This window comes from Jaculus jaculus, chromosome 7 (genome assembly GCF_020740685.1).
Source record: "Jaculus jaculus isolate mJacJac1 chromosome 7, mJacJac1.mat.Y.cur, whole genome shotgun sequence".
In the NCBI taxonomy this organism is placed as follows: Eukaryota; Metazoa; Chordata; class Mammalia; order Rodentia; family Dipodidae; genus Jaculus; species Jaculus jaculus.
The window spans coordinates 1,744,880-1,769,317 of record NC_059108.1 but is presented as its reverse complement, the minus strand read 5'-3'; the positions used below and the strand labels follow the sequence as shown (position 1 = coordinate 1,769,317).

Sequence of the window (24,438 nt, the reverse complement as noted above, 5' to 3'; positions counted from 1 at the left end):
GCAAATGGCAGTAGCCTGTGGGCAGTTGATACGGGACGTCCTACCCTTGGCTCTTCACTGGAAATCCTATTTCATTTTTCATGTTAGCCACGCTTGTAATTCAAGTGTTCAGGGAGATGAGGCAGGAAAATACAGGTTTGAGGCCACTCTGGGTTGTGTTGACACCTTACCTTAAAAAAAGAAAAATCTGGGGAAAGATGGCTCAGTTGGTAAAGTCTGCTGAGTTCAAGTGTGACCTGGGACTAGAGTGAATTCCAGATCAACCTGGGCTACAGTAAGACCCTACCTAAAAAGAAAGAAAAAAAAAAAAGTGTTCTAGCTGGCCATGCTGCTCTGGGGATACTTTGGACTTACCTGTGTGCCTGGTTGGGTGCTATGGTGTAACAAGAGTCCCTGGCCTGCTGCCAGGACTTCTCATCACTGTGATAAACCCAGGAAGTGAGGGGACCAGCACTCGGACAGGAGCCCCTGCAGAGGTGGCTGCACATGTAGTACTGAGAGTTCATTGATTTCTCAGGTATAATAAAAGTAGTGTGAATATAGCTTAACACCATCTTGTAGGAAGCTGGGTGTGGTGGAGGCAATAGGATCAGGATTCAATTCATCTTCAGCTGCATAGGGAGTTCGAGGCTAGACTGAGGATGTAAGACACTGTAGTATAAATAATCAGATATTTATAAATAACCACTCTGAGACCCCTGTTCTGGCCAGAGCTGTCCAGCTCTTGGATACACACAGTCTAACACTTTTCCAGTGAGTTTTTATTAGCAGTTACATCATGATTCAGGGTCCCAGACAGGGACCATCATGTACCCAGGTCCCCCTTTACTACCCTGGGAGGACAGAAGACAGAGGAGAGCTGAGGTGGAGCAACATCAGATCTTTCCAGGAAATGTGCCTTCTGCAAGGCGGTCATCCCAGCTTGAGACCTGCAGAGAGACAGGTAATATCACTACCCTCTCTGTGGGGAAAGTATGTGGTGGGCTTCTTGTTCACCTCACTTTACCCACCCTGTGTCCCTGAAGACCAACAGCCACAGCAACCTGCTGTATGTCCACCACTCTTGAGGGCCAGGGAATCGACATAGACCCCAAAAGACAGCAATCACTAACCTAAACAAGCTGACCTTCTGGGGAAGGCAAAGGCAAAAAAAATCCCAGGTTCACTGTAGAGACGGCTCAGGGATATGTGTCCCCGCTCAAGGTTTAAGAGTGCACATGTGCCCTGCTTCCAGACCCTTGACACTCTGTGTTGCTTGGAAGAAGAGAGGAAAGAGGAATACTGGACGGCTATGAAAAGGAGGCTGATCCATGTTCTGGCATGAATGGACCTCTAGATTATGCAGCCAAGGGCAAACAAGGCCAAACACAGAGAACCAACTGGTCATCAGATGCATGAGTGGCACAAAAATGGCATTTCTAAGAATTAGCACTTGCTGGGTGTGGTGGTGCATGCCTTTAATCCCAGCACTCGGGAGGCAGAGGTAGGAGGATTGCCATGAGTTCGAGGCCACTCTGAGACTCCATAGTGAATTCCTGGTCAGCCTGGGCTGGAGTAAGACCCTACCTGGGGGGGGGGGGGTGCAGGGGGGGGGGAAAGAATTAGTACTCCATCTAGAAGATTCCGAGCTTTGATTTTAACTTTTATGCATGCATATATATGTGCCTGCATCATCAGTCTCTTCTACTACTTCAAATAAAGCACCTTTAATCACTGAGCAATCTCCCTAGCCCCTTTGTTTTAAAATATTTATTTATTTTGAGAGAGAGAGGGAGGGAGGGAGGGAGGGAGGGAGGGAGGGAGGGAGGGAGGGAGGATGGTATCTAGCCACTGCAACTGAACTCCAGACACACATGCCACCTTGTGCATCTGGCTTATGTGGGTACTGGGAAATCAAACCTGTGTCCTTAGGCTTTACAGTCAAGCACCTTAAAAACTAAGCCCTCTAACCAATAAAACATTTTTATTATTTAGTTGTTAAAGAGGCAGACAGAGAGAGAATGGGCACAACAGGGCCTCCAGCCACTGCAAAAGAACTCCAGATGCAGGCATCACCTTGTGCATCTGGCTTACATGGGTCCTGGGGAATTGAACCTGAGGCCTTTGGCTTTGCAGGCAAGTGCCTTAGCCACTAAGCCATCTCTGCAGCCCTATTTTCACTGATTTTTATCAAGATTAAACATCTCTGAATATGTCTTATAGTCAGTAAGGCCCTGTGATTTCATGAAATGATGTAACATTGGACTATTAACTACATAGCGTCTCATCATCATAAGACTAAAAGGACTGCTCCTCGTTAGTGCTCATTTTGTCAAGACCCATACGAAGAGGTATGGCGAAATGACATGTCTGAGATTTACACCAGAATGCCCTAACAAAGGGAAAGAAGAAAACGAAATTAATGAAGGAAGCCTAGCCGGGCATGATAGTGCATACCTATACAACATCTAGCCTTTGGGAGGCTGAAGCAGGAAAATCAAGAGTTTCAGGCCAAACTAGGCTACAAAGCATGAACCTATCTCTAAAAGAAAAAAGTAGAAAAATTTTGGCAATTATTCAATTTATGTGAATGATTCTATTGTGGATCATGGGACTATTCTCTCTACTTTTTTTAAAAAATACTTTATTTGCTGGGCATGGTAGGGCACACCTTTAGTCTCAACACTTGGGGAGGCAGAGATTGGAGGATTGCTGTGAGCTTGAGGCCACTCTGAGACTACATAATGAATTCCAGGTCAGCCTGGGCTAGATTGAGACCCTACCTTGAAAAGCCCCCCCCCCAAAAAAAACCTTATTTATTTGAGAGAGAATGGGTGTGCCAGGGCTGCTAGCCACTGCAAATAAACTCCAGATGCATGCACCACCTTGTACATCTGACTTTAATGTGGGTACTGGGGAATTGAATCTGCGTCCCATGGCTTTGCAGACAAGCACCTTAATTGCTAACCCATCTCTGTAGCCTTCCCTTCCTCTCTCTTGCTCACAGCATAAAAGGATAGTCTATTGTACAATCCATTCTTACAAAGAACACGAGTGGAACCTAGCATGAAGGTCCTGGTCGCCTTGGCTGAGGCCCTGACTTAGTGTACAGTGGGATCCTTAACCTCCCTCTGACTCTTGGAGATAACTCCCACCACATTCCTTTTTGCAAGGTCCCAACCTGAGCATGCCACGGCTCCACTGGGAAGTACATACCCAGGACAGGGGGCAGAGTGACTTGTACACACGCCGGTACCACTCGCACACAGAGACGTCACCTCCCTTGGCAGTCATTGCCTTCTCACAGCGGTGGAAATCTGTGGAGAGAGGGTCAAGGTCAGCCCAGACCAAGAGCTGAGACACATTTCTGACCAAAATTCACAAATATGCCAGGCATGGTGGTGCTCACATTTAATCCCAGCACTCTGGAGGCTGAGGTAGGAGGAAAACTGTGAGTCTGAGGCCAACCTTGGGCTATACAGTGAGTTCCAGGTCAGCCTGGGATACAGCGAGAGCCCACCTCAAAAAAAAAAAAAAAAAAAAGGGAAGCTGGGCATAGTGGCACATGCCTTTAAATCCCAGCACTTGGGAGGCAGAGGTAGGAGGACTGCAGTGAGTTTGAGGCCACCCTGAGACTTCATAGTGAATTCCAGGTCAGCCTGAGCTAGAATGAGAGGGAAAAAAAAAAAGGTCTGGAGAAATGTTCCAGCAGTCAAGGTATTTGTAAAACCCAACAACCTACTACCCATGTAAGCCAAATGCACAGAGTGGCACATGCATCTGGAGTTCCTTTCCAGTAGGTGAATGGCCCAGCACACCCATTCTTTCTCTCTCTGCTTGCAAATAAATAACTTATTTAAAAAAAGAAAACAACAACAACCAGGAGCTTGGTGTGGTGGTATAGGCCTTTAATCCCAACACTCAGGAGGCTGGAGGTAAGAGGATTGCTGTGAATTGGAGGCCACCCAGACTACAGAGTGGATTCCATGTCAGCCTTAGCTACAGCAAGACCAAAGCCAAACCAAAACAAGGGCTGGCCAGGTGCCTTTAATCCCAGCACTCAGGAGGCAGAGGTAGGAGGATTGCCATGAGTTCAAGGCTACCCTGAAACTACAGAGTGAATTCCAAGTCAGCCTGGACTATAGTGAAACCCTACCTCAAAGTAAATAAATAAATAAATTAATTCATTTAAAAAAATGGCTGGAGAGACAGCTTAGTGGTCAAGGTACTTGCCTATGAAGCCTAAAGATCAAGGTTCGAGTCCCCCATATCCACATATGCCAGATGTATATGGTAGCATCTGGAGTTTGTTTGCAGTGACCAGAGGCCCTGGCGTGGCCATTCTCTCTCTCTTAAACAAACAAACAAACAAACAAACAAACAAACAAACAAACAAATATTTGGGCTGAAAAGATGGTTTAGTTATGGGGGTGCCTGCCTGTGAAGCCTAACCTAAGGACCCACATTTGACCCCAGGTCCCATGTAAGCCAGACACACAAGATGACACAAGTGTCCAAGATCACACATGTGCACAAAGTGGTACACACATCAGGAGTTCAATTAGTGGCTAGAGGACCTGGCATGCCAACCTCCCCACCCACATTAAAAAAAAAAAAAAAAAAAAAGCCAGTCTGTTGGGCTTGCCTCAAAAGCATAAAAAATTTTTTTGCAGGCCAGACATGGTGAAGCATGCCTTTAATCCCAGCACTTGGGAGGCAGAGGTAGGAGGATCTCTGTGAGTTTGGGGCCACCCTGAGACTACATAGTGAATTCCTGGTCAGCCTGGGCTAGAGTGACACCCTACTTTGAAAAACCAAAAAAGGCTGGAAAAAGAAGACTGACTGAGACGAGGAGGGGATATGATGGAGAGTGGAGTTTCAGAGGGGGAAATGGGGAAGGGAGGGGGATTACCATGGGATAGTTTACAATTATGGAAGTTGTCAATAAAAACCTAATGACCCGGGTTCAATTCTGTAGTATCCATATAAACCTAGATGCACAAAGTGGTATATGTGTCTGGAGTTTCTTTGTAGTGGCTAGAGGCCCTGGTGTGCCCATTCTCTCTCTCTGCTTGCAAATTAATAAATAAAAATATCTAAAAAGCAAAACATACAAAACCACAGAGTACTACACAGGACTCAACATGCCTCAATTAGCCATCTCTCCATATATATATGACATATGTGTCTGGAGTTCGTATGCAGAGTCTGGAAGTCCTGGTGCACCCATTCTCTCTTTCTCTCAAATAGATAGATAGATAGATAGATAGATAAATAAATAAATAAATAAATCAGTAAGTGAAGCTCTTGCCATGGAAGTGTGAGGAGCTGCACACAGCTGAGGCAGTGCACACTTGAAAACCCAGTGCTCCAGAGGTGGAAACAGGAGAGCCTTCAGGGTGAGGTGGCAGGCCAGACTAGCCATGAACATGGGAGGGAGGGAGGGAGGGAGGGAGGGAGGGAGGGAGGAAGGAAGGAAGGAAGGAAGGAAGGAAGGAAGGAAGGAAGGAAGGAAAAGCTTTAGGTATTCTACTCCAAGACACAATCCCCAGAGAGAAAAATCAAGCACACGGACATAAAATTGCATTTATGAACTGGGCATGGGGGTGCACACCTATGATGTCTGTACTCCATGGTTGAGGTGAAAGGGTCACAAGGTCAGCTTGGGCCACACAGCAATTTACAGGCTAGCCTGGAATACATACTGAGACCCTGTGCATTGAGGATGATGCTAAGTGGGCATGATGACACACCTGTAATTCCAGTGCTAGGGAGGTTTATTCAGAAGGAACATGAGTTCACTTAAAAAAAATTTTTTTTTTTATGGAAAGACAGAATTGGTGTGCCAGGGCCTCAGCCACTGCAATCAAACTCCCGATGCTCATGCCATCTAGTGACCATGTGTGACCTTATGCTTGCCTTACCTTTGTGTATCCAGTTTACATGGGACCTGGAGAGTCAAACATGGGTCCTTAGGCTTCACAGGCCAAGTGCCTTAACTGCTAATCCATCTCTCCAGCCCAGAAGTTCACTTTATAAAAAATATTTCACTTAGGGCTGGAGGGATGGCTTAGTGGTTAAGGCATTTGCCTGCAAAGCCAAAGGACCCAGGTTCAATGCCCCAGGACCCACGTTAGCCAGATGCACAAGGGGGCACACACATCTGGAGTTCATTTGCAGTGGTTGGAGGCCCTGGTGCACCCATTTTCTCTCTCCCTCTTTCTCTGTCAAATAAGTAAATAAATAAAATACTTAAAAAAAAAAAAGAAACCTTTCTTGGGCTGGAGAGATGGCTTAGTGGTTAAGTGCTTGCCTGTGAAGCCTAAGGACCCTGGTTCAAGGCTCGATTCCCCAGGACCCACATTAGCCAGATGCACAAGGGGGCACACACACCTGGAGTTTGTTTGCAGTGGCTGGAGTCCCTGGCGCACCCATTCTTTCTCTCTCTCTCTCTCTCTGTCACTCTCAAAAAAAATTTAAAAACCCTTTCTTTAAAAAAATTTCATTTATTTGAAAGAGAGAATATGGATATACAGGGTCTCCAGTCACTGCAAATGAACCAGGACTTTACTTTTTTGGGGGGGAGAGGGGATTTTCGAGGTAGGGTCTCACTCTGGCCCAGGTTGACCTGGAATTAACTATGAAGTCTCAGGGTGGCCTCAAACTCATGGCAATCCTCCTATTTCTGCCTCCCAAGTGCTGTGATTAAAGGCATGTGCCACCACGCCTGGCTAGGACTTCACTTTTTTTATTTAATTTTTTTATTAGCAATTTCCATGATTATAAACAATATCCCATAGTAATTCCCTCCCTCCCACTTTCCCCTTTGAAACTCCATTCTCCATCATATCCCCTCTCCTCTCAGTCTCCTTTTTATTTTGATGTAGGACTTCACTTTTTTAAAAAATAAAATAAAAATGTTTGGATTAAAGAGAACACTGAGTCGGTAGAGTGTCTACCTTGCAAACATGAGGACCTGAGTTTGAGCCCCAGAACCCTTGTGAAAAGCCAAGCGTGGGAGTGTGCACTTATAACCCCAGCACTGGGAGGTGGAGAAAGGCAGATTCCTAAGACTCGCTGGCCAGCCCTCTAGCCTAACTGGTGAGTTTCAAGCCAGTGAGAGATCCTGTCTAGAAAAAAAGGTGGGTAGTGTCCCTGAGGTTGTCCTTGGGCCCATTCAGACATGTGCATGCACACTCGCCCACACAGGAATCCACCCACACATTCAAAACAAGACATTAGAAGGATGAATATGCCATATATAATCTATGCACAGAAGGATGCATACAGTGTATACAAAATTCACAAAGAGGTGAGCCCAAATGTGCCAGGGAAACCAAAAAGTGACCATCTTCAGTTAGTGGGGTCACACTCCCAGTGGCACAGGCCAGCATGCTGGCAGTGTGTATCTTCCTATGTGGACTATGACTGCACAGAGTCACTGCAAAATTATTTAGTTGTATATGTTTCATGTACACACACATTCGTGGGCATGCAAACACACATAAAAGAAATCACTGCACTATGGTCCAAAGTTTGTAACCCTGGGCCTTCCAAACACAGGGTGTCCAGAATGAATGGGTACAGGCGAGGATCCATGGGTACCCCCACCCCAGGGAAACCGCCTCCCTCCATGCCCTGCTTACCCAGGTAATTCTGCCAGCAGTTCCTAGTCTGGTTCTGGTTGGGGAAGCGGCTGTCAAAAGGGGCAGTCTTGTAGTTCTTAATTTTCGTCTTGATGTCTTCAGCCATGGTGCTGAGTCCTGGATGCAAAGGGAGCAGTGCCATGGGGATGGTGGGGTTGGGGGCATGGCGAGGGAATGACAGATGCCGCTAAATCCACTGAAGGTGTCACCTCCATTCCTAATCGAAAGAAACACTACCTTTCTTTCTTTTCTTTTATTCTTCTTTCCTTTCTTTTTGAGGTAGGGTATTGCTCTAGCCCAGTCTGACCTAGAATTTACTATGTAACCTTAGGGTGGGCTCGAACTCAGTGATCTTCCTACCTCTGCCTCCTAATTAAATGTTACATTTCAACTAGGTTAGTAAGGCAATTTAGTTATCCCTTTAGCCCATTCAAGCACTAGCATTCCTTACATGCTACCAACCAGAGGGCCCAGGTTAAAAAACAAAACAACAAAAAGAAACTGTTGTGTCTTTAAAAAGGTGAGATCGTATTACAGAATGAGAGAACATGTTTACAGTCCAGAGAATTTAGAGAGCCAGGGTGTCACACTGAGATGCGCAGGCCAGTGTCAAATTTAAGTAGCCCAACCTCAGGAGGCATCTGGGGCACTAGATGAGGAGGCCAGCAGGTGGGGTGGGGACGGGAAATCTTTTATCTGAGAGGGCGGATGGAAGGTGATGGTCAGAGGGAGCAAGGGACACGACAAGAGGGAGACGAGCTGTGGCTTCGGAGGCGCTGGAGGCCAGGCCTGGGGAGCGGGGCCTGAAAGCACCGCAGTGCAAGGACCGGGCACAGTGCCGGGCGCTGTGGTGCTTCCAGGCGCTTCCTCGTGGCCGGAGGGGGTCCTCGCGGCCGCCGGCCGGAAGCCTCATCCGGGCCTCGTCAGGCTCCTGGCCTGGGTCCCCACTCGCGAACGCCCGCACTCACCTAAAGACGCCCCTGAAGCAGCGCGAAGCTCAATGTGACCCTTCGCAAAGACGCCAATGTCAGACCGGAAGCGGAATTCAGACCGGTGGGAAGCGGGCCGAGGCGGAGGACAGCCGAGTCCCCGGAGTGGCTAGAGCGCCTACGGCTCTGGCCACGCCCACCCCGACGAGCTCTGAATTCCGATTGGGCTAGACGTCTATTCATCATCACTGCGGCCGGGCGTGGGCGGTGCTTCGAGCTCTGAGCTGGGGCGGGACTGAGCTGTCCGCTTCCTCTTTACGGCGGGAAAGGACAGCCGTAGAACTGTCTGGATAGTGGGTGTGGGGGAAATGTCCCAGGGAAAGTACATGCTTGTGAGGGGGCTTCGTTCTGTAGGCCACCACACCCAGCTTGATAGATTTTTTTTAAAAACGTCTTGCTATGTAGGCTGGCTGGGGAGGGAGGGACTCAAACAGGAAGCGAAGTCCTCTCCCCTGGGTTCTCTCCACCCCCCCCTCGTTTTCTTCCTGAATACTGGGATTACTGGCATGAGTCACTGCTTCACCTCTCACAGTCAGATGGCTCTGTGGGCGGACAGGGAACCCCTGTGTCTCCTTATGGAACCGCAGGACTCAATCATGGGGACTCCATCTTAATGACCTAACCACTTCCCAAATGGGCCACTTCTAAACACCATGGGGACAGGGGAGGGGGGCCACTTCTAAACACCATGGACGGGCTAGAAGATGGCTTAGCAGTTAAAGGAGCTGTTTTGCAAAGGCTGCCAGCCTGAGTTCCATTACCCAGTACTCGTAAAAAACCAGGTGCACAAAGTGTTGCATGCTTCTGTAGTTTGTAGTGGCAACGGGCCCTGGAGCATCCATTCTCTCTCTCCTTGCAAAAAAAAAAAAAATGCCAGGCGTGGTGGCACGCCTTTAATCCCAGCACTCGGGAGGCAGAGGTAGGAGGATCGCCATGAGTTCGAGGCCACCCTCAGACAACATAGTAAATTCCAGGTCAGCTTTGGCTAGAGTGAGACCTTACCTTGAAAAAAAAATAAGTTAAACACCATCGACTACGTTTCCATCCCAATTGGATTAGCATAAAATTGGGGATTAAATTCTCAGGGGGTGGGAGTTGACTCCTTGGTTAAAGATGCTTTATTTTCTTCTTCTTCTTTTTTCTTTCTTTCTTTTTTTTTCAAGGTAGCGTCTCACTCTAGCCCAGGCTGACCTGGAATTCACTCTGCATTCTCAAGGTGGCCTCGAACTCACGGCGATCCTCCTACCTCTGCCTCCCGAGGGCTGGGATTAAAGGCGTGTGCCACCATGCCCGGCTAAAGATGCTTTCTTGCAAAGTTTGTCAGCCCAGGTTAAATTCCCTTAGTACCCATGTAAAGCCAGATGCACAGTGGCGTATGCATCTAGAATTCACTTGAAGCAGCAAGAGACCTCTCTCAAGAAAATAAATAAAAACAGCTGGAGAGATTGCTCAGTGGCGGAAGGCACTTGCTGGCAAAGCCTGAGCCCTGGTCTAATTCCCCGGTACCCATATAAAGCCAGTCACACTCATTTGCACAACTCATCAATTTGCAGCAGGAGGCCCTGCCACATCCACTATGTCCCTCTCCCTCCCAAATACATATTTAAAAATAAACAAGTAAATAAATTCTAAGATAAATTTATGAGGACAAACCATATTCAACTCTTAGCAGGCCGGGTTCCTTTTAAAGTCCTTGCACAAAGCCAGGCGTGGTGGCACAAGCTTTTGGTAGGAGCATTGCGGTGAGTTCGAGGCCATCCTGGGACCACAGAGTGAGTTCCAGGTCAGCCTGGACTAGAGTGAGACCCTACCTTGAAAACAACGAAGTCCTTGCACAAGAGGAGCACAAAGTCAGTCTTTTATGGACGCTGAGTTTGCTTCCCTTGCATGTCTCATCACATGGTGGACACAGCTGTCTCGGACCCACTCAGCACGGGAATTGAGTGGTTCTTTATTCCCAAAACTAACCCGTGGACTGAGATACAGGTGACAGGTAGCAAAGGAGGAGTGGAAAGCAGAGCGTAGGCACCGAGGGGGGCGGGGAGGACGGGCTTAGGTGCTGGAGTTCGCGTTGGGTGGAGCAGCTCACCCCCCACCCTTCTCCGGGATGCATTTCGTGAAAGGAAAGACAAGGTCTGTCTAGCTGAGTCTCGGCGGGGATGCCAAACTCTGTACGCGGGCTCCTGGCGTCGGTGGAAAAGACAAGACAGAAGCACGCGTGGAGAGATTTGACTTTTATTGGGTGTCGCCCGAGCCATCCCGACAGGCGAGGCCGGGCACGCGGCTCCCGAAGCGGTACGTGTACTTGCGGCCCCCGCTCTTGAGCACGATGTCCCGGCGGTAGTAGTAGCGCAGACCCCGGCTCAACTTCTCGTAGTTCATGCCTGGCTTCCTCTTGCGCTCGCCCCACAGCCGGGCCACCTGGGGGGCGGGGCTTGTTAGAGGGGCGGGGCTTGTCCATGAGGGGCGGGGCCTCTGGACTGGGCCGAGGCGACGTGGTTCGTGCGCGGTCTCGAGGGGGCGTGACCAGGGGCGGAGCCAGGAGCCCGGGGAGGAACCGGCGGGACTAAATTGGACTAGTAGGGGCCTGGGGCAGGGCCGGGGTCCCACCTCCTTGGGGTCGCACAGCTGGAACTCGCGGCTCTGGCCGGTCCAGCGGATGCAGCCGTTACGGGCCCGGTCGTGAAGCAGCTCCAGGAGAAACTGCCACAGCTGAATGGGACCTGCAGGGGGGCAAAGGCTGGTGGATGCCGGCGCAGGCTTCCCAGTCCCTGCTCGTCGCTACGCTTTCACTGCCAACGCTTAAGGATCCTGGAGTCCGGATCGCCCTCTCTTGGGGATCCATGAATTCAGATCGCCCCCAACCCCCATCGAAGAGACCCAGGCATCCTGGACTCCTGACCAGTAAATGCAGGAGCTTGGCCTCGCCGCCTCGGAGACCCGGGCGTTCTCTTTTTCCTCTGGTGTCATCCAGGAGCTCGTTCCCTAGGTTTAACCCTGGAAGACGGCCTGGTCCTCTCACCCCGCCTCCCGGCAGCTTCCAGGCTGTGCATAGGCCCAACCTCTAGCTTCCAGTTTCCCGGGTTTAGAAGCGCAGGCCCCACCTCCTTGCTCTGTTAGCCTCTCACCTTGGTGGTTAGTTTTGTGGTTTCGAGTCAAAGAGGCGCGATCCGACTGCAGGCTGGGCTCGGAGGGAGTGGGGAGAGCTGAACTCTTGTCCTCCTTCAAAGAGATGCTGCGTCCCTTCTGTGGCCCAGTAGGCCACGAGGTGAAGTCCGAGCCCGCAGACTCTGTTCCCCACGACTGGGTCCAGTCCGAACCCGCAGACCCTGCTCCCCACGACGGGGTCCAGTCCGCACGCGGTTCCCCGCCAAGGCCACTGTCCCAGTAGGTGGCACCGGTGGAGCCCACCGCACAGTCCCAGTTGACAGTGCTCCAGGTTTGAGAGTGCGACCACGGGGTGGCACAGTTCGGACTTGTCGCCCCATCAAAACCAGCGAGAGGAGCGGGGCCCAGAGTCTGCGAGGTGCAGCCGGGTGAGTCGGTGCCGGTGCAAGCCAGGTCTGTCCAGTGTCCGGACCACGGGAGGGTGTGAGCTGCGGGCTCTGTGAGGAGGATGGACCTTAAGTGAGGAGGCTCAGGTGTCCTGGGGCCCAGCACCCTCGCGAGTTCTAGAGACCTAAGAGCTCATTCCTGGCGCTGCGGAGCCGGGGTTCCCAGATCCAGCTCATCCGAGTTGAAGATGCACGTATCCCCCCAAGTCCGAGTCCTCTTTCTCTGGAAAGCTTGGGATCCCAACTCCCTGACCCGTGCCTGTGGTCTCCCCAAACCGCTTCCCCGCACACACTCACCTGTCCCCCAAGGGACTTCTGGGTGCGGTAACGCGGGGCTCCAGTCCAGCTCCGGGAACCCTGTGTGGATCAGGATCGCAGCCGCGTTTAGAGAAGTTGTGAATAACGACTTGAAGACCTCCAGCAGGCCCAGGAGTCCACCCAAGCACGCTGCCTCCTCCCCTCTCAGCCCCTCTCCTCCTCCCTTGGATGCGGGAGCCTGCCCCTTCCCTTTTCTCCCCAGCACCGAGGGGGCCCAGCCCACCAGCCACCTTTCCAGCTTGTCTCCACGGGTGGCGAGTTTCCTTGAAGTGCCAGTTCAGGGAAATAAAAGCCAAATTCGGTTCCTTCTGCAAGAAACAAGGACGTTAAGGCTGGGTCAGGGGTCATCAGAGAGACCTCCTCCCCAGATTCGTTGTCCCAAGCCCCAGCCTACCAAGCTCGGCCAGCTGGTCGCCGGGAGGCACTTCCTGAGGTGATGCTTCGTCCCAGTTCCACAGGTCCATGGATGCTCCTGAATGTTCTGAGTACGGAAAGAAGTCCAAACGGCAATGGATGAGCTGGTGGACGTTTAGGAAGGAGTCTGGTTTCCCGCAGACTCAGGAGTCCAGCTTTCTTCTCGCTCCTTCCCTAGGAACCCGGGATTTGAGTCTCCAGTTCCCTTTTCCCTCTCTAAAGCCCAATGGTCCAGGAATCCCTTAGGAGTCTAGACCCTAGGTACTTCCTAACCCAGACATCCAAGCATTCATCCAGTCCCCACTTCGTGACTCACCTCTGACTGGTTTCTCTGCCCCCAGCCAGGGGTCTCAGCCCCATTTCATACCATGCACCCCCTCTCCAGGGGCCTGAAGGGAGGGGGGAATTTTCCGAGACGTCAGAGCCGGGGGTCGCAAGCTAGGTCAAATTGCAGGGGTGGGGGCGGGGCTGAGCTATCCCCCCCCCCCCATGAGTGAAGTGCTCTGGTCCCTGGAGCTGTCCTGTTGCAGGGATGGCTTGGGCAGGGCAGGGGGGAGGGGTGTTTACGGGGTGATAGGGTTGGGGCGGGGGCTTGGTGGACAGCTTCCTCCTCTTGAGGATTTGATCCCGCGACATGGGAGGTGGGGGAGGAGGGTCTGGGGTCAACTGGGCAACTCTGAGCTTATCTGCAACAGGAAGAGGGATTTCCGGCCAGATGCCCATTTTCCCCAACATCTGCTGACGTCACAAACGGCAGGGGGACAGCGGGATGGGATGGGAGGTAGGCCAACCCTGAATCCCCTACCAGGCACAGTTGGGGAGGGTGTCTGAGCTGTTCCAGAAGTTTAGTCATATACTAGTAATAACATCAGTATAGACAACGACAACAGTAATGACAGCTGACATTGAATGAGCGCTCATGAGGGCGAATGAGCCATGTTTAGTGGGCCTTCATTTAATCCTTTCAAGAGTCCTGTAGAAGTTATTTTTATTCCTATTTTATGAAGGGGAAATTGAGGCATGCATTTTCCCACTTGTCTTTCTCTCCAAATTCTTCAGGGCTATAAAAGACCAAGACAATTGAGAAATTTTGAGTATATGAATTGAATGTGAGATAGCACATGGAATAATTCATCTTATTATTTTTGGTTTTTCAAGGTAAGGTGAGCTCTTTTTGTTGTTTGTTTTTGTTTTTCTAGGTAGAGTCTCACCCTAGTCCAGGCTGACCTGGAACTCACTGTGTATTCTTACAGTGGCCTCAAACTCTTGGCGATCCTCCTACCTCGGCCTCCAGAGTGCTGAGATTAAAGATGTGTGCCACCCTGCCTGGCATGTTCCTTTTTGAGACAAAATCTAAAGTATCACAGGCTGGTCTCAACCTCTCTCTGTAGCAGAGGATGACCTTTAACTCTTGATCCTCCTGCTTCTACAGGCATGTACCACCCTTCCTGATGTTTTATTTTTTAATTTTTTGCATATGTGTGTGCATATGTGCATGTGTGGCTGTTTGTAGAAGCCAGAGGTTGACATCAGGTCTTTTCTTCAGTTTCTCTCCACCTTTTTTCTTAATTTCACGAGGTAGGGTCTCCTCCAGTCCAGACTGACCTGGAATTCACTCTGTAGACTCAGGCTGGTCTCTAACTCATAGTGACCCTTCTACCTCTGCCTTCTGAATGCTGGGATTAAAGGCATGCACCACCATGCCCCACCCTCTCTCCACTTATTATTTATTTATAAGCAGAGAAAGAGAGAGACAGAATGGGCACGCCAGAGTTTCCAGCCAACACAGACAAACTCCAGATGCATACTCCACTTTGTGCATCTGGCTTTACATGGGTACTGGGGAATTGAACCTGTGTTATTAGGCTTTGCAGACAAGCACCTTAACCAGGGTGCCATCCCTCCAGTCCATAGCCTTTTTTTTTTTTTTTTTTTTGAGTAGGGTCTCACTCTAGCCCAGGCTGACCTGGAATTCACTATGTAGTCTCAGGGAGGCCTTGAATTCACAGCGATCCTCCTACCTCTGCCTCCCAAGTCCTGGGGTTAAAGGCGTGTGCCACCATGCCCAGCTTGCAGTTCATGTTTTGATTCAGTGTGTATCCTAGGCTAGCCTTGTACTGTAGATCCTCCTGCCTTCATCTCCCTAGTGCTGGGATGACAGATATGAACCACCAGGCCCAATAAAATGTGTGTGTGTGTGTGTGTGTGTGTGTGTGTGTGTGTGTGTATTGCCAGCTTCCAATATTCAGCCAGCTCCTTCATTGTTATATTGTTATTCATAACTGGAAGGTGGGGGAGGGTACACAGCATTTGTGTCCAATTTACAGAAGAAAAACTGGACTCTTCAAGAGAAGGAGTCACTTGGAACTGGAATTAAACCCAGCAAACCATGAGTCTTGGGATATCATGGGTCCATCCATTCATTCAGTCATGGACCTGGAAGGAGTCTAGGAGCCCTGCCTTGCCCTTTCTCCCTGAAGCTGGCCTCTCTCCAGTGTGTCTTCTCTTTTCTAATGGTGGTCCCCATTGCACCTTTCCAGGTGAGACCTTGACACTCCTTCTTTCTCAACAAATCTCAGTCCCTGCCTGTCTTCCCCACACTTCCCTTGCACTGCACTGTCCTGCTTGCCATTTCTCACTCAGCTCGTTTCCTCTATCCTTATATCTGTCTGCTGCAGCCTCACCTCCCACAGGATGCTTTTCTAGAATCACTTGTCCCATCTCCTTCCATACCCCTTTGGTGGCAGTGAGTAGAAGTGGGTCAGGAATAGGAAGGGCTAGTGGTGGGGAGAGGGACATCTGAGGGTCTTGGGACTGAGTGACCCAGCCCAGGTGGCAGAGGGCTGAAGGGCATTTCCTGTTAGGGAGAGAGGCCCACAATCCTGACCAGAATGGAAAATGTGATGTCAGAGAAGGAGCAGTAAGGTGGGGGAGAGACAGGAACTGAAATCTGACACCTCTCCTGGGTAATCTTCCCTTGCAGGCCTTGTCCCCTCAGTCTGTGCCCACAAGTCCTTCCCAGTTTGTCCCCAGTCCAGGGTTCTGATGGCTGCATCTCAGGGTGATCTGAGTCCCTTCCCCACACTCCAGGTTTGCATCTCTTTCCTCCAACCTGGACCTCCCCAGCTTCCTTCCAGACGTCCAGCAAATATGCTCAGGGCTTCCCTTCTCTCTCTCTCATTTTTGGTTTTTCCGAGGTAGGGTCTCGCTCTAACCCAGGTTGACCTGGAATTCACTAGGTAGTGTCAGAGTGACCTTGAACTCACACTCACGGCGATCCTCCTACCTCTGCATCCCAAGTGCCGGAATTAAAGGTATGCACCACCACACCTGGCTTCTTCTTTTTCTTTTTTTCTGTACTTTGAGACAGGGCCTCACCCTGTAGCTAAAAGTGACCTGGAACTCTTGGCACTCCTCCTGCCTCAGGAGTATAGGGATTAAAAAAAAATTTTTTTAATTGTTTATTTATTTGAGAGCAACAGACAGAGAGAGAAAGAGGCAAACAGACAGAGAGAGAGAATGGGCGCGCCAGGGCCTCCAACCACTGCAAACGAACTCCAGATGCGTTGCGCCCCTTGTGCATCTGGCTAACGTGGGTCCTGGGTAGTTGAGCCTCGAACCGGGGTCCTTAGGCTTCACAGGCAAGTGCTTAACCACTAAGCCATCTCTCCAGCCCCGAGTCTAGGGATTTTAGATGTAAGCCATTACCTCCAGCACTGTTTTTTGTTTTTTTTTTTTCCAAGGTAGGGTCTCACTCTGGCCCAGGCTGACCTGGAATTCACTATGGAGGGTGGCCTTGAATCCACAGCGATCCTCCTATCTCTGCCTCTGAACATTGGAATTAAAGGCGTGAGCCACCATGCCCAGCTTACCTTTTTTTTTCTTTGTTTGTTTGTTTTACAAGGTAGGTAATCGCTCTAGCCCAGGCTGACCTGGAATTCACTATGTAGTCTCAGGGTGGCCTCGAACTCACAGTGATCCTCCTATCTCTGCCTCCTGAGTGCTGCAATTAAAGGAGTGTGCCACCATGCTCCGGTTTTTTTTGACAGAGTCTTGCTATGTGGCACAGACTGGCCTTGAACTTGGTGATCCTCCTACCTCAGCCTCCTGCTGGAATTTCTGGTATGTGTCATCATGCCAGGCTTCAGGGATCTTTCTGAAGTGTAAATCAGCAAACAAGGGCCCTGTCTGTTGTGCCCAAGCCTTGTCTCAGCTTCTTGGGGACCCACTGCTGCCTTAAGAGGAAGTCCTGAGCTCTAGGTCTGGTGCGCAGGTTCCTAAAGGACACCTCTTCAGACAAGCAAGAGAAGATTGGAGATGGAGATATAGAGAGCTAGCACACAAGAAACAGGAGCACTCCAATACCCACAAGAGATGTTGGCTAGGGCTCACTCTACACAGAGGAGAAACAGCAGCGTGAGAGGTGCCGAGGGTGAGACAGACAGCACACCTGTAGTGCTGACGTGTAAGGCTCAAGCAAGAAGTTCGTTCCAGGTCAGCCTGGGCTAGAGTGAGCTCATGGTGAGGTCTTGCCTCAAAACCAGAAACAGCTGGAGAGATGGCTTAGCAGAGAAGGGGCCTGCTTGCAAACTCATATTCACATCTCTACGTTTCATGGAAGCCAGAGGCACGGAGACACAAGCACACAGTCACACATGCACACAAGTGGGTGCACATGTCAGAGTTCATTTGCAGCAGCTGAAGGCCTGGTGCACCCCATTCATTCTCTTCCTTTCTCTCTCAAATAAAAAGAAAAATAGGGCTGGAGAGATGGCTTAACAGTTAAGGGGCTTGCCAGCAAAGCTTAATGACCTGGGTTCAATTCCCCAGTACCCACGTAAAGCCAGATGCACACAATGGAACATGTATCTGGAGTTCATTTACAGTGGTAGGAGGCCCTACAGTGCCCATACTGTCTATCTCTGTCTCAAAATAATATTTTATTTACTTGAGAGAGAGAAAGAGGGAGTGAGAGAATGGGTGCACCAGGGCCTCCAGCCACTGCAAACCAACTCCAGACCAGACCTTTTTGAAAAAAATAAAATACTATTTTGTGATGGGCTGGAGAAATGGCTTAGTGGTTAAGGTACTTGCCTGCAAAGCCTAATGAACCCAGGTTTGCTTCCCCAGACCCATGTACAGCCAGATGCACAAGGTGGTACATTTGTCTGGAGTTTGTTTGCAGTGGCTAGAGGCCCATTCTCTCACATAAAGTATTAAAAAAAAAAAAAAAGAAAGAAAGAAAGAAAAGAAAAACCTTGTATTTCAACTTCTTTTTTGGTTTTTCAAGGTAGGGTCTCACTCTAGCCCAGGCTGACCTGGAACTTATATGTAGTCTCAGGGTGGCCTCCAACTCACAGTGCTCCTCATACATCTGCCTCCCAAAGTGCTGGGATTAAAAGTGTGTGCCACTATGTCTGGCTTCTCAAGTTCTTTTTAAAATTTTTAAAAATATTTTGAGAGGGCTGGAGAGATGGCTTAGCGGTTAAGACACTTGCTTGCAAAGCCAAAGGATTCCTGTTTGACTTTCCAGGACCCACATTAGCCAGATGCACAAGGGGACTCATGCATCTAGAGTTTGTTTACAGTGGCTGGAGGCCCTGGCACACCCCTTCTGTCTCTCTCTCTGCCTGTTTCTCTGAAATAAATAAATAAAATAAATTTTAAAAAGTATTTTGAGAGAAAGATGCAGATAAGAAAATGGGCACACCAGGGCCTCTAGCCACTGCAATGAACAAACTTTAGACATAGGTGCCACCATCTGGTTTTAACATGGGTACTGGGGAATCGAACCAGGGTCCTTAGGCTTTGCAGGCAAGCACCTTAACTACTGAGCCATCTCTTCAGACTCGTCTTAAGTTTGTTTTTTTAAAGTTTTATGAGAATAAGAGTGAGCAAGCAAGAGATAAAATTGGTACGCCAGGGCCTCCAGCCACTGCAATCAAATTCCAGGCACGTGCACCACTTTTGTGCATGTGTGATCTTGCATGCTTACATTACCTTGTGTATCTGGCTTATGTGGAACCTGGAGAGTTGAATATGGGTCCTTAGGCTTTGCAGGCAAACACCTTAATCACTAAGCCATCTCCCCAGCCTGTTTTGGCCACACTTGACCCTTAATCCCACCACCTCAATGCTGAGAACATAAGGAGACATGGGTCTGAGCCTCAGCTTGCCTTTGACCTTGTCGGAGCCCCCATTCCTGCCCAGAAAAGGGCTGTATTCAGCATGCACTAGAGGTTTTAAGAGGTAATAGGTTGGGTGTGCTGGTGTGCAACTTTTTTTTTTTTTTTTTTTTGAGGTAGGGTCTCACTCTAGCTGAGGCTGACCTGGAATTCACTATGTAGTCTCAGGGTGGCCTTGAACTCACAGCAATCCACCTACCTCTGCCTCCCCAGTGCTGGGATTAAAGGTGTGTGCCACCACACCTGGCTTATAGTGTGCAACTTTAATCCTAGCACTTGGTAGGTGGAAGTAGGTAGACTGCCATAAGCTCAAGGCCAGCCTGAGACTAGATAGTGAATCCAGGCCAGCTTGGGCTAGAATGAGACCCTACCTAGAGAAACCAAAATAAAATAAATAAATAATAAAGAAAGAAAACAAGTGGCAATGGGGCTAGGCATGTGGAAAGCACCTGTAATACCAGTAATTGGGAAGCTAAGGGAGGAAGATTGAGTTGGAGGCCAGCCACAGCTACATGAATATCTCAAGAACAACCAGAGAGGACTGCAGAAATGGCTTAATGGTAAGGTGCTTGTCTGAGAAGCCTAAGAACCCAACTTCAACTCCCCAGAACCCACATAAGCCAGATGCACAAGGTGGCAGACATATGTGGAATTCATTTACAGTGATTAAGGCCTGGTGCAAAAATTCTCTGTCGCTCTCATTATTTTATTTATTTATTTGACAGAGAAAGGGGGGGAGAGAGAGAGAATAAGTGGGCCAAAGCCTCCAGCCACTACAAACAAACTCCAGATGCATATGTCCCCTTGTGCATCTGGCTAACATAGGACCTAGGAAATCAAACCTGGGTCCTTTGGCTTTGCAAGCAAAAGCCTTAGACACTAAACCATCCCTCCAGCCCTCTGTCACTCTCATTAAAAAAAAAAAAAAAAAAAAAAAAAAAAAACAACTCTGGTTAAGATGGTGGTGTAGGAACCATGCCAAAGCAGCCTAGGGGAGAAAAAGCCAAAAAAGCCCCAGCAAAATATACTCCTCTACTAGAGTGAGGTGTATAAGAAATTAGCAATGGTAGCAGAGAAATAGGAGACCTAAGTAAATTAAATCAAAATGAGATTAATCACTTAAATAGACCTATAGCAAGTATGGAGATCCAAGCAGTTATCAAAAAATCTCCCAACTAAAGAAAGTCCAGGCCCAGATGGATTCACTGGTGAATTTTACCAGACCTTCAAAAAAGAACTAACCATTGCTTCTGAAGCTTTTCCATAAAATAGAAAAAGAAGGAATCCTATCAAACTCCTTCTATGAGCAAAACCAGCATCACCCTGATACCAAAACCAGCAAAGATAGAACAAAAAAAAAAAAAAAGAAAAAGAAAATTTGGCTGGAGAGATGGCTTAGCGGTTAAGCGCTTGCCTGTGAAGCCTAAGGACCTGGGTTCGAGGCTCGGTTCCCCAGGTCCCACGTTAGCCAGATGCACAGGGGGCGCACGCGTCTGGAGTTCGTTTGCAGAGGCTGGAAGCCCTGGCGTGCCCATTCTCTCTCTCTCCCTCTATCTGTCTTTCTCTCTGTGTCTGTCACTCTCAAATAAATAAATAAATAAATAATTTTTTAAAAAAAGAAAATTACAGACCAATCTCCCTCATGAACATAGATGCAAAAGTTCTCAACAAAATATTGGCAAACAGAATGCAAGAATATATCAGAAAGATCATTCATCCCGACCAAGTAGGCTTTATCCTAGAGATGCAGGGATGGTTCAACATATGTAAATCAATAAATGTAATACATTATATAAACAGACTGCAGGACAAAAATAACATGATCATCTCATTAGATGCAGAGAAAACATTTGACAAAATCCAACACCCCTTCATGATAAAAGTCCTAGAGACTGGAAATAGAAGGACTATTTCTTAATAAAATAAAGACTATGACAAGCCTACAGCCAACATACTACTAAATGGGGAAAACTGGAAGCTTTTCCACTAAAATCAGGAACAAGATAAGGTTGTTCACTGTCCCTACTTTTATTTAATATAGTACTAGAAGACTTAGCCATAGCAATAAGGCAAGAGATGTACATAAAAGGGATATAAGTTGGAAAGGAGGAGATCAAGTTATTATTTGCAGATGATATGATTCTATACATAAAGGACCCTAAAGGCTACCAGCAAACTATTAGAGCTGATAAACACCTATAGCCATGTAGCAGGATACAAAATAAATACACAGAAATCAGTAGCCTTCCTATATGCTAACAACAAACACAGGATGAAATCAGAGAATCACTCCCATTCACAATTGCATTATAAAAAAAAGTACCTTTGAATAAACCTAACCAAGGAAGTGAAGGATCTCTACAATGAAAACTTTAAAACACTCAAGCGAGAAATTGCAGAAGACACTAGGAAATGGAAGAACATTCCTTGTTCCTGGATTGGAACAATCAATATTGTGAAAATGGCAATCTTACCCCCCAAAATCTACACATTTAATGTAATCCCCATCAAAATTCCAACAGCATTCTTCACAGAAATAGAAAAAAACAATCCAACAATTCGTTTGGAATCACAAAAAATCTCAAATATCTAAAACAATACTGAGTAACAAAAATAAGGCTGGTGGTATCACCATACCTGATTTTAACCTATACTACAGAGCCATGGTAACAAAAACAGCATGGTACTGTTACAAAAGTAGACATGTAGATCAATGGAACCGAATAAAGGACCCAGATGTAAGTCTGGGTGGCTATAGCCACCTGATATTCGATAAAAATGCCAAAAATACTCATTGGAGAAAAGACAGCCTCTTCAGTAAATGGTGCTGGGAAAACTGGATATTTATCTGTAGAAGGATAAAAATAGATTCTCCTCTCTCTCCATGCACAGGAATTAAGTCCAAATGGATTAAAGACCTTAATGTCAGACCTGAAACTCTGAAACTGCTACAGGAAAAAGTAGGGGAAGGCTGGAGAGATGTCTTAGTGGTTAAGCACTTGCCTGTGAAGCCTAAGACCCCACTTCGAGGCTCTATTCCCCAGGACCCACGTTAGCCAGATGCACAAGGGGGCGCATGCATCTGGAGTTTTGTTTGCAGTGGCTGGAGACCCTGGTGCACCCATTCTCTATATATATCAGCTTCTTTCTCTCTCTGCCTGTCACTTTCAAGTAAATAAATAAAAACAAAATGAAAAAGAAAAAAGTAGGGAAACCCTTCAATACATTGGTCTTGGCCAAGACTTTCTGAATATAACCCCAATTGCTCAGGCAATAAAACCACAGATTAACCACCTCATGAAATTACAAAGATTTTTTTTGCGGCAAAGGACACTGTGAATAAAGCAAAGAGCAACCTACAGAATGGGAAAAAATCTTTGCCAGCTACACATTTGATAGAGGATTATTATCTAGGATATACAAGGAACTCAAAAAATTAAATAACAAGAAATCAAAGAAGCCAATTAAAAAATGGGCTATGGAACTAAATAAAGTTCTCAAAAGAAGAAATACAGATGGTATATAAGCATATAAAAACATGTTCTACATCCCTAGTCATCAGGGAAATGCAGATTAAAACTATGTTGAGATTCCATCTCATTCCTGTCAGACTAGCTACCATCATGAAAACAAGTGACCATAAATGCTGGCGAGGATGTGGAAAAAAAGAAAGCCTTCTACATTGTTGGTGGGAATGCAATCTGGTCCAGCCATTATGGAAATCAGTGTGGTGATTCCTAAGACAGCTAAAAATAGATCTACCATATGACCCAGCTGTAGCGCTCCTAGGCATTTATCCTAAAGACTCAATGATCTCATTACCTTAGAGATACTTGCTCAACCATGTTTATTGCCGCTTAATTCACAATAGCTGGGAAATGGAACCAACCTAAATGTCCCTCAACTGATGAGTAGATAATGAAGATATGGCACATTTATACCATGGAGCTCTACTCAGTAGTAAAACAAAATGAAGTTATGAAAGTTGTAGGAAAATGGATGGATTTGGAAAGGATTATACTAAGTGAGGTAACCCAGGCCCAGAAAGCCAACCATCACATATTCTCTCTCATATGTGGATCGTAGCTACAGATGATTGGACTTCTGTGTGAGTAGGAAGAAAACTCAGTAGCAAAGGCCAGTAAGCTAGAAAAGAGATATAAAGGGAAGAGAAAGGAAGGAAGTGGGGTACTTAACAGGTTGGTATTGTATATATGTAAGTAGAAGAATAGATTAATGGGAGTGAAAAGGCCAAAGTGAGGTCAGGGGAAGAGATTGAGTAAAGGAAAGGTGGGAGGGCTAATCAAAATCTAAGGTGATATAAATAAATCATGGAAACCTACTTTTCTGGACAATGGAACAATCAGGTGTCATAGATTGTTGCTAGAAAATTTTCTGTGCCAGGGATGGGGTACCTTCCAGTGAGTTGTTGGCCAGGGAGGTTCCTGATGCCCCCAAAACATTGTAGGCCATTCCCGAGGCCCTTGGTTTCCCACCAGGAATAGATAGTAAGATCCTATTGCTGAAGACTCCACATACTTGGGCTGCAAGGCCACTGAGAAATCCTGCTGGAACTGAGCTGATAACCTCCTCCATGTAGACCAGCTGACAGAAAGCTGGAAGAAGCCATTCTGCATGCAGTTCAATGGGAGAGAGAGAAATCACCACTAAAGATACTCAACAGTGGATACTGCAAGCCTTATATTTGGCTAGCCAGGCCAAATGAGCTAATAGGTGCAATAGTGGCACATCTGCCATGGTGGAAAGCAACTGCCCTCTAATTGGACTGGCGGCCCAATCCATGGGAGGGAATACATCTCTGATACTGAAAACAGGGGTAATCATGAGCCCTAGGGGTGTAATGGCTGCTGCTGTCTGGTTTAATATATATACTATACTTACCAAATTGCCCAGTAAGTACTTAATGTTCATACCCATATATTAATGCTACTCTCACTTTTGGTAGAGAACCTTCTTTTCAGATGGCAGTGACCTTGGGATGACTCAGAAGGCATCATGGTGCTAGAAAGAAGTGACAGGAGTGCTCAGTACTGCAATATCTCTATCACACTTTCCAAGGCTCAGGGTCCATTGCAGAAGATGTGGCAGAATGTAAGAGCCAAAGAAAGGGTAGGACCTTACAACGTGCTCCCCCTAGACACAAAATGGCTTGGATATGCATGACCTCAGTTTCTGACACTACCTACACAAGACCATCATAATAGGAGGAAAAGATCATGACATCAAAATAAGAGAGAGACTGATTGAGAGGGGGAGGGGATATTACAGAGAATGGAGTTTCAAAGGGAAAGTGGAGGGAGGGAGGGCATTACCATGGAATGAATGAAAACAT

General features: G+C 47.8%; 2 protein-coding genes across 2 annotated transcripts; both read right to left on the bottom strand.

Moving 5' to 3' along the window:
• Positions 1–740: 740 nt before the first annotated feature.
• On the bottom strand, positions 741–8,745 carry LOC101612180 (cytochrome c oxidase subunit 6B1). The gene is made up of 4 exons (XM_004659927.2): positions 8,594–8,745; positions 7,626–7,742; positions 3,196–3,296; positions 741–929 (listed from the first exon to the last, which is right to left on the bottom strand). Exons 2-4 carry the CDS (start codon positions 7,729–7,731, stop codon positions 876–878), a joined length of 261 nt encoding a protein of 86 aa, XP_004659984.1. The 5' UTR covers positions 7,732–7,742; positions 8,594–8,745; the 3' UTR covers positions 741–875.
• Positions 8,746–10,833: 2,088 nt separating this feature from the next.
• Positions 10,834–13,292, bottom strand: Etv2 (ETS variant transcription factor 2). Its single transcript, XM_004659803.2, has 7 exons — positions 13,217–13,292; positions 12,881–13,074; positions 12,717–12,794; positions 12,466–12,525; positions 11,743–12,219; positions 11,225–11,337; positions 10,834–11,035 (listed from the first exon to the last, which is right to left on the bottom strand). Exons 2-7 carry the CDS (start codon positions 12,948–12,950, stop codon positions 10,850–10,852), a joined length of 984 nt encoding a protein of 327 aa, XP_004659860.2. The 5' UTR covers positions 12,951–13,074; positions 13,217–13,292; the 3' UTR covers positions 10,834–10,849.
• Between the last annotated feature and the right edge of the window lie 11,146 nt (positions 13,293–24,438).

Excerpts from the sequence above, each read along its gene's own strand:
- LOC101612180 (XM_004659927.2), bottom strand. The coding sequence starts at position 7,731 with ATGGCTGAAGACATCAAGACGAAAATTAAGAACTACAAGACTGCCCCT. Across the intron at positions 3,297-7,625 it reads CTGCTGGCAGAATTACCTGG|ATTTCCACCGCTGTGAGAAG; the intron begins GTAAGCAGGGCA and ends CTCTCTCCACAG. Across the intron at positions 930-3,195 it reads CACTCTGCCCCCTGTCCTGG|GTCTCAAGCTGGGATGACCG; the intron begins GTATGTACTTCC and ends GTCTCTCTGCAG.
- Etv2 (XM_004659803.2), bottom strand. The coding sequence starts at position 12,950 with ATGGACCTGTGGAACTGGGACGAAGCATCACCTCAGGAAGTGCCTCCC. Across the intron at positions 12,795-12,880 it reads CGACCAGCTGGCCGAGCTTG|AAGGAACCGAATTTGGCTTT; the intron begins GTAGGCTGGGGC and ends TGTTTCTTGCAG. Across the intron at positions 12,526-12,716 it reads CGTGGAGACAAGCTGGAAAG|GGTTCCCGGAGCTGGACTGG; the intron begins GTGGCTGGTGGG and ends TGATCCACACAG.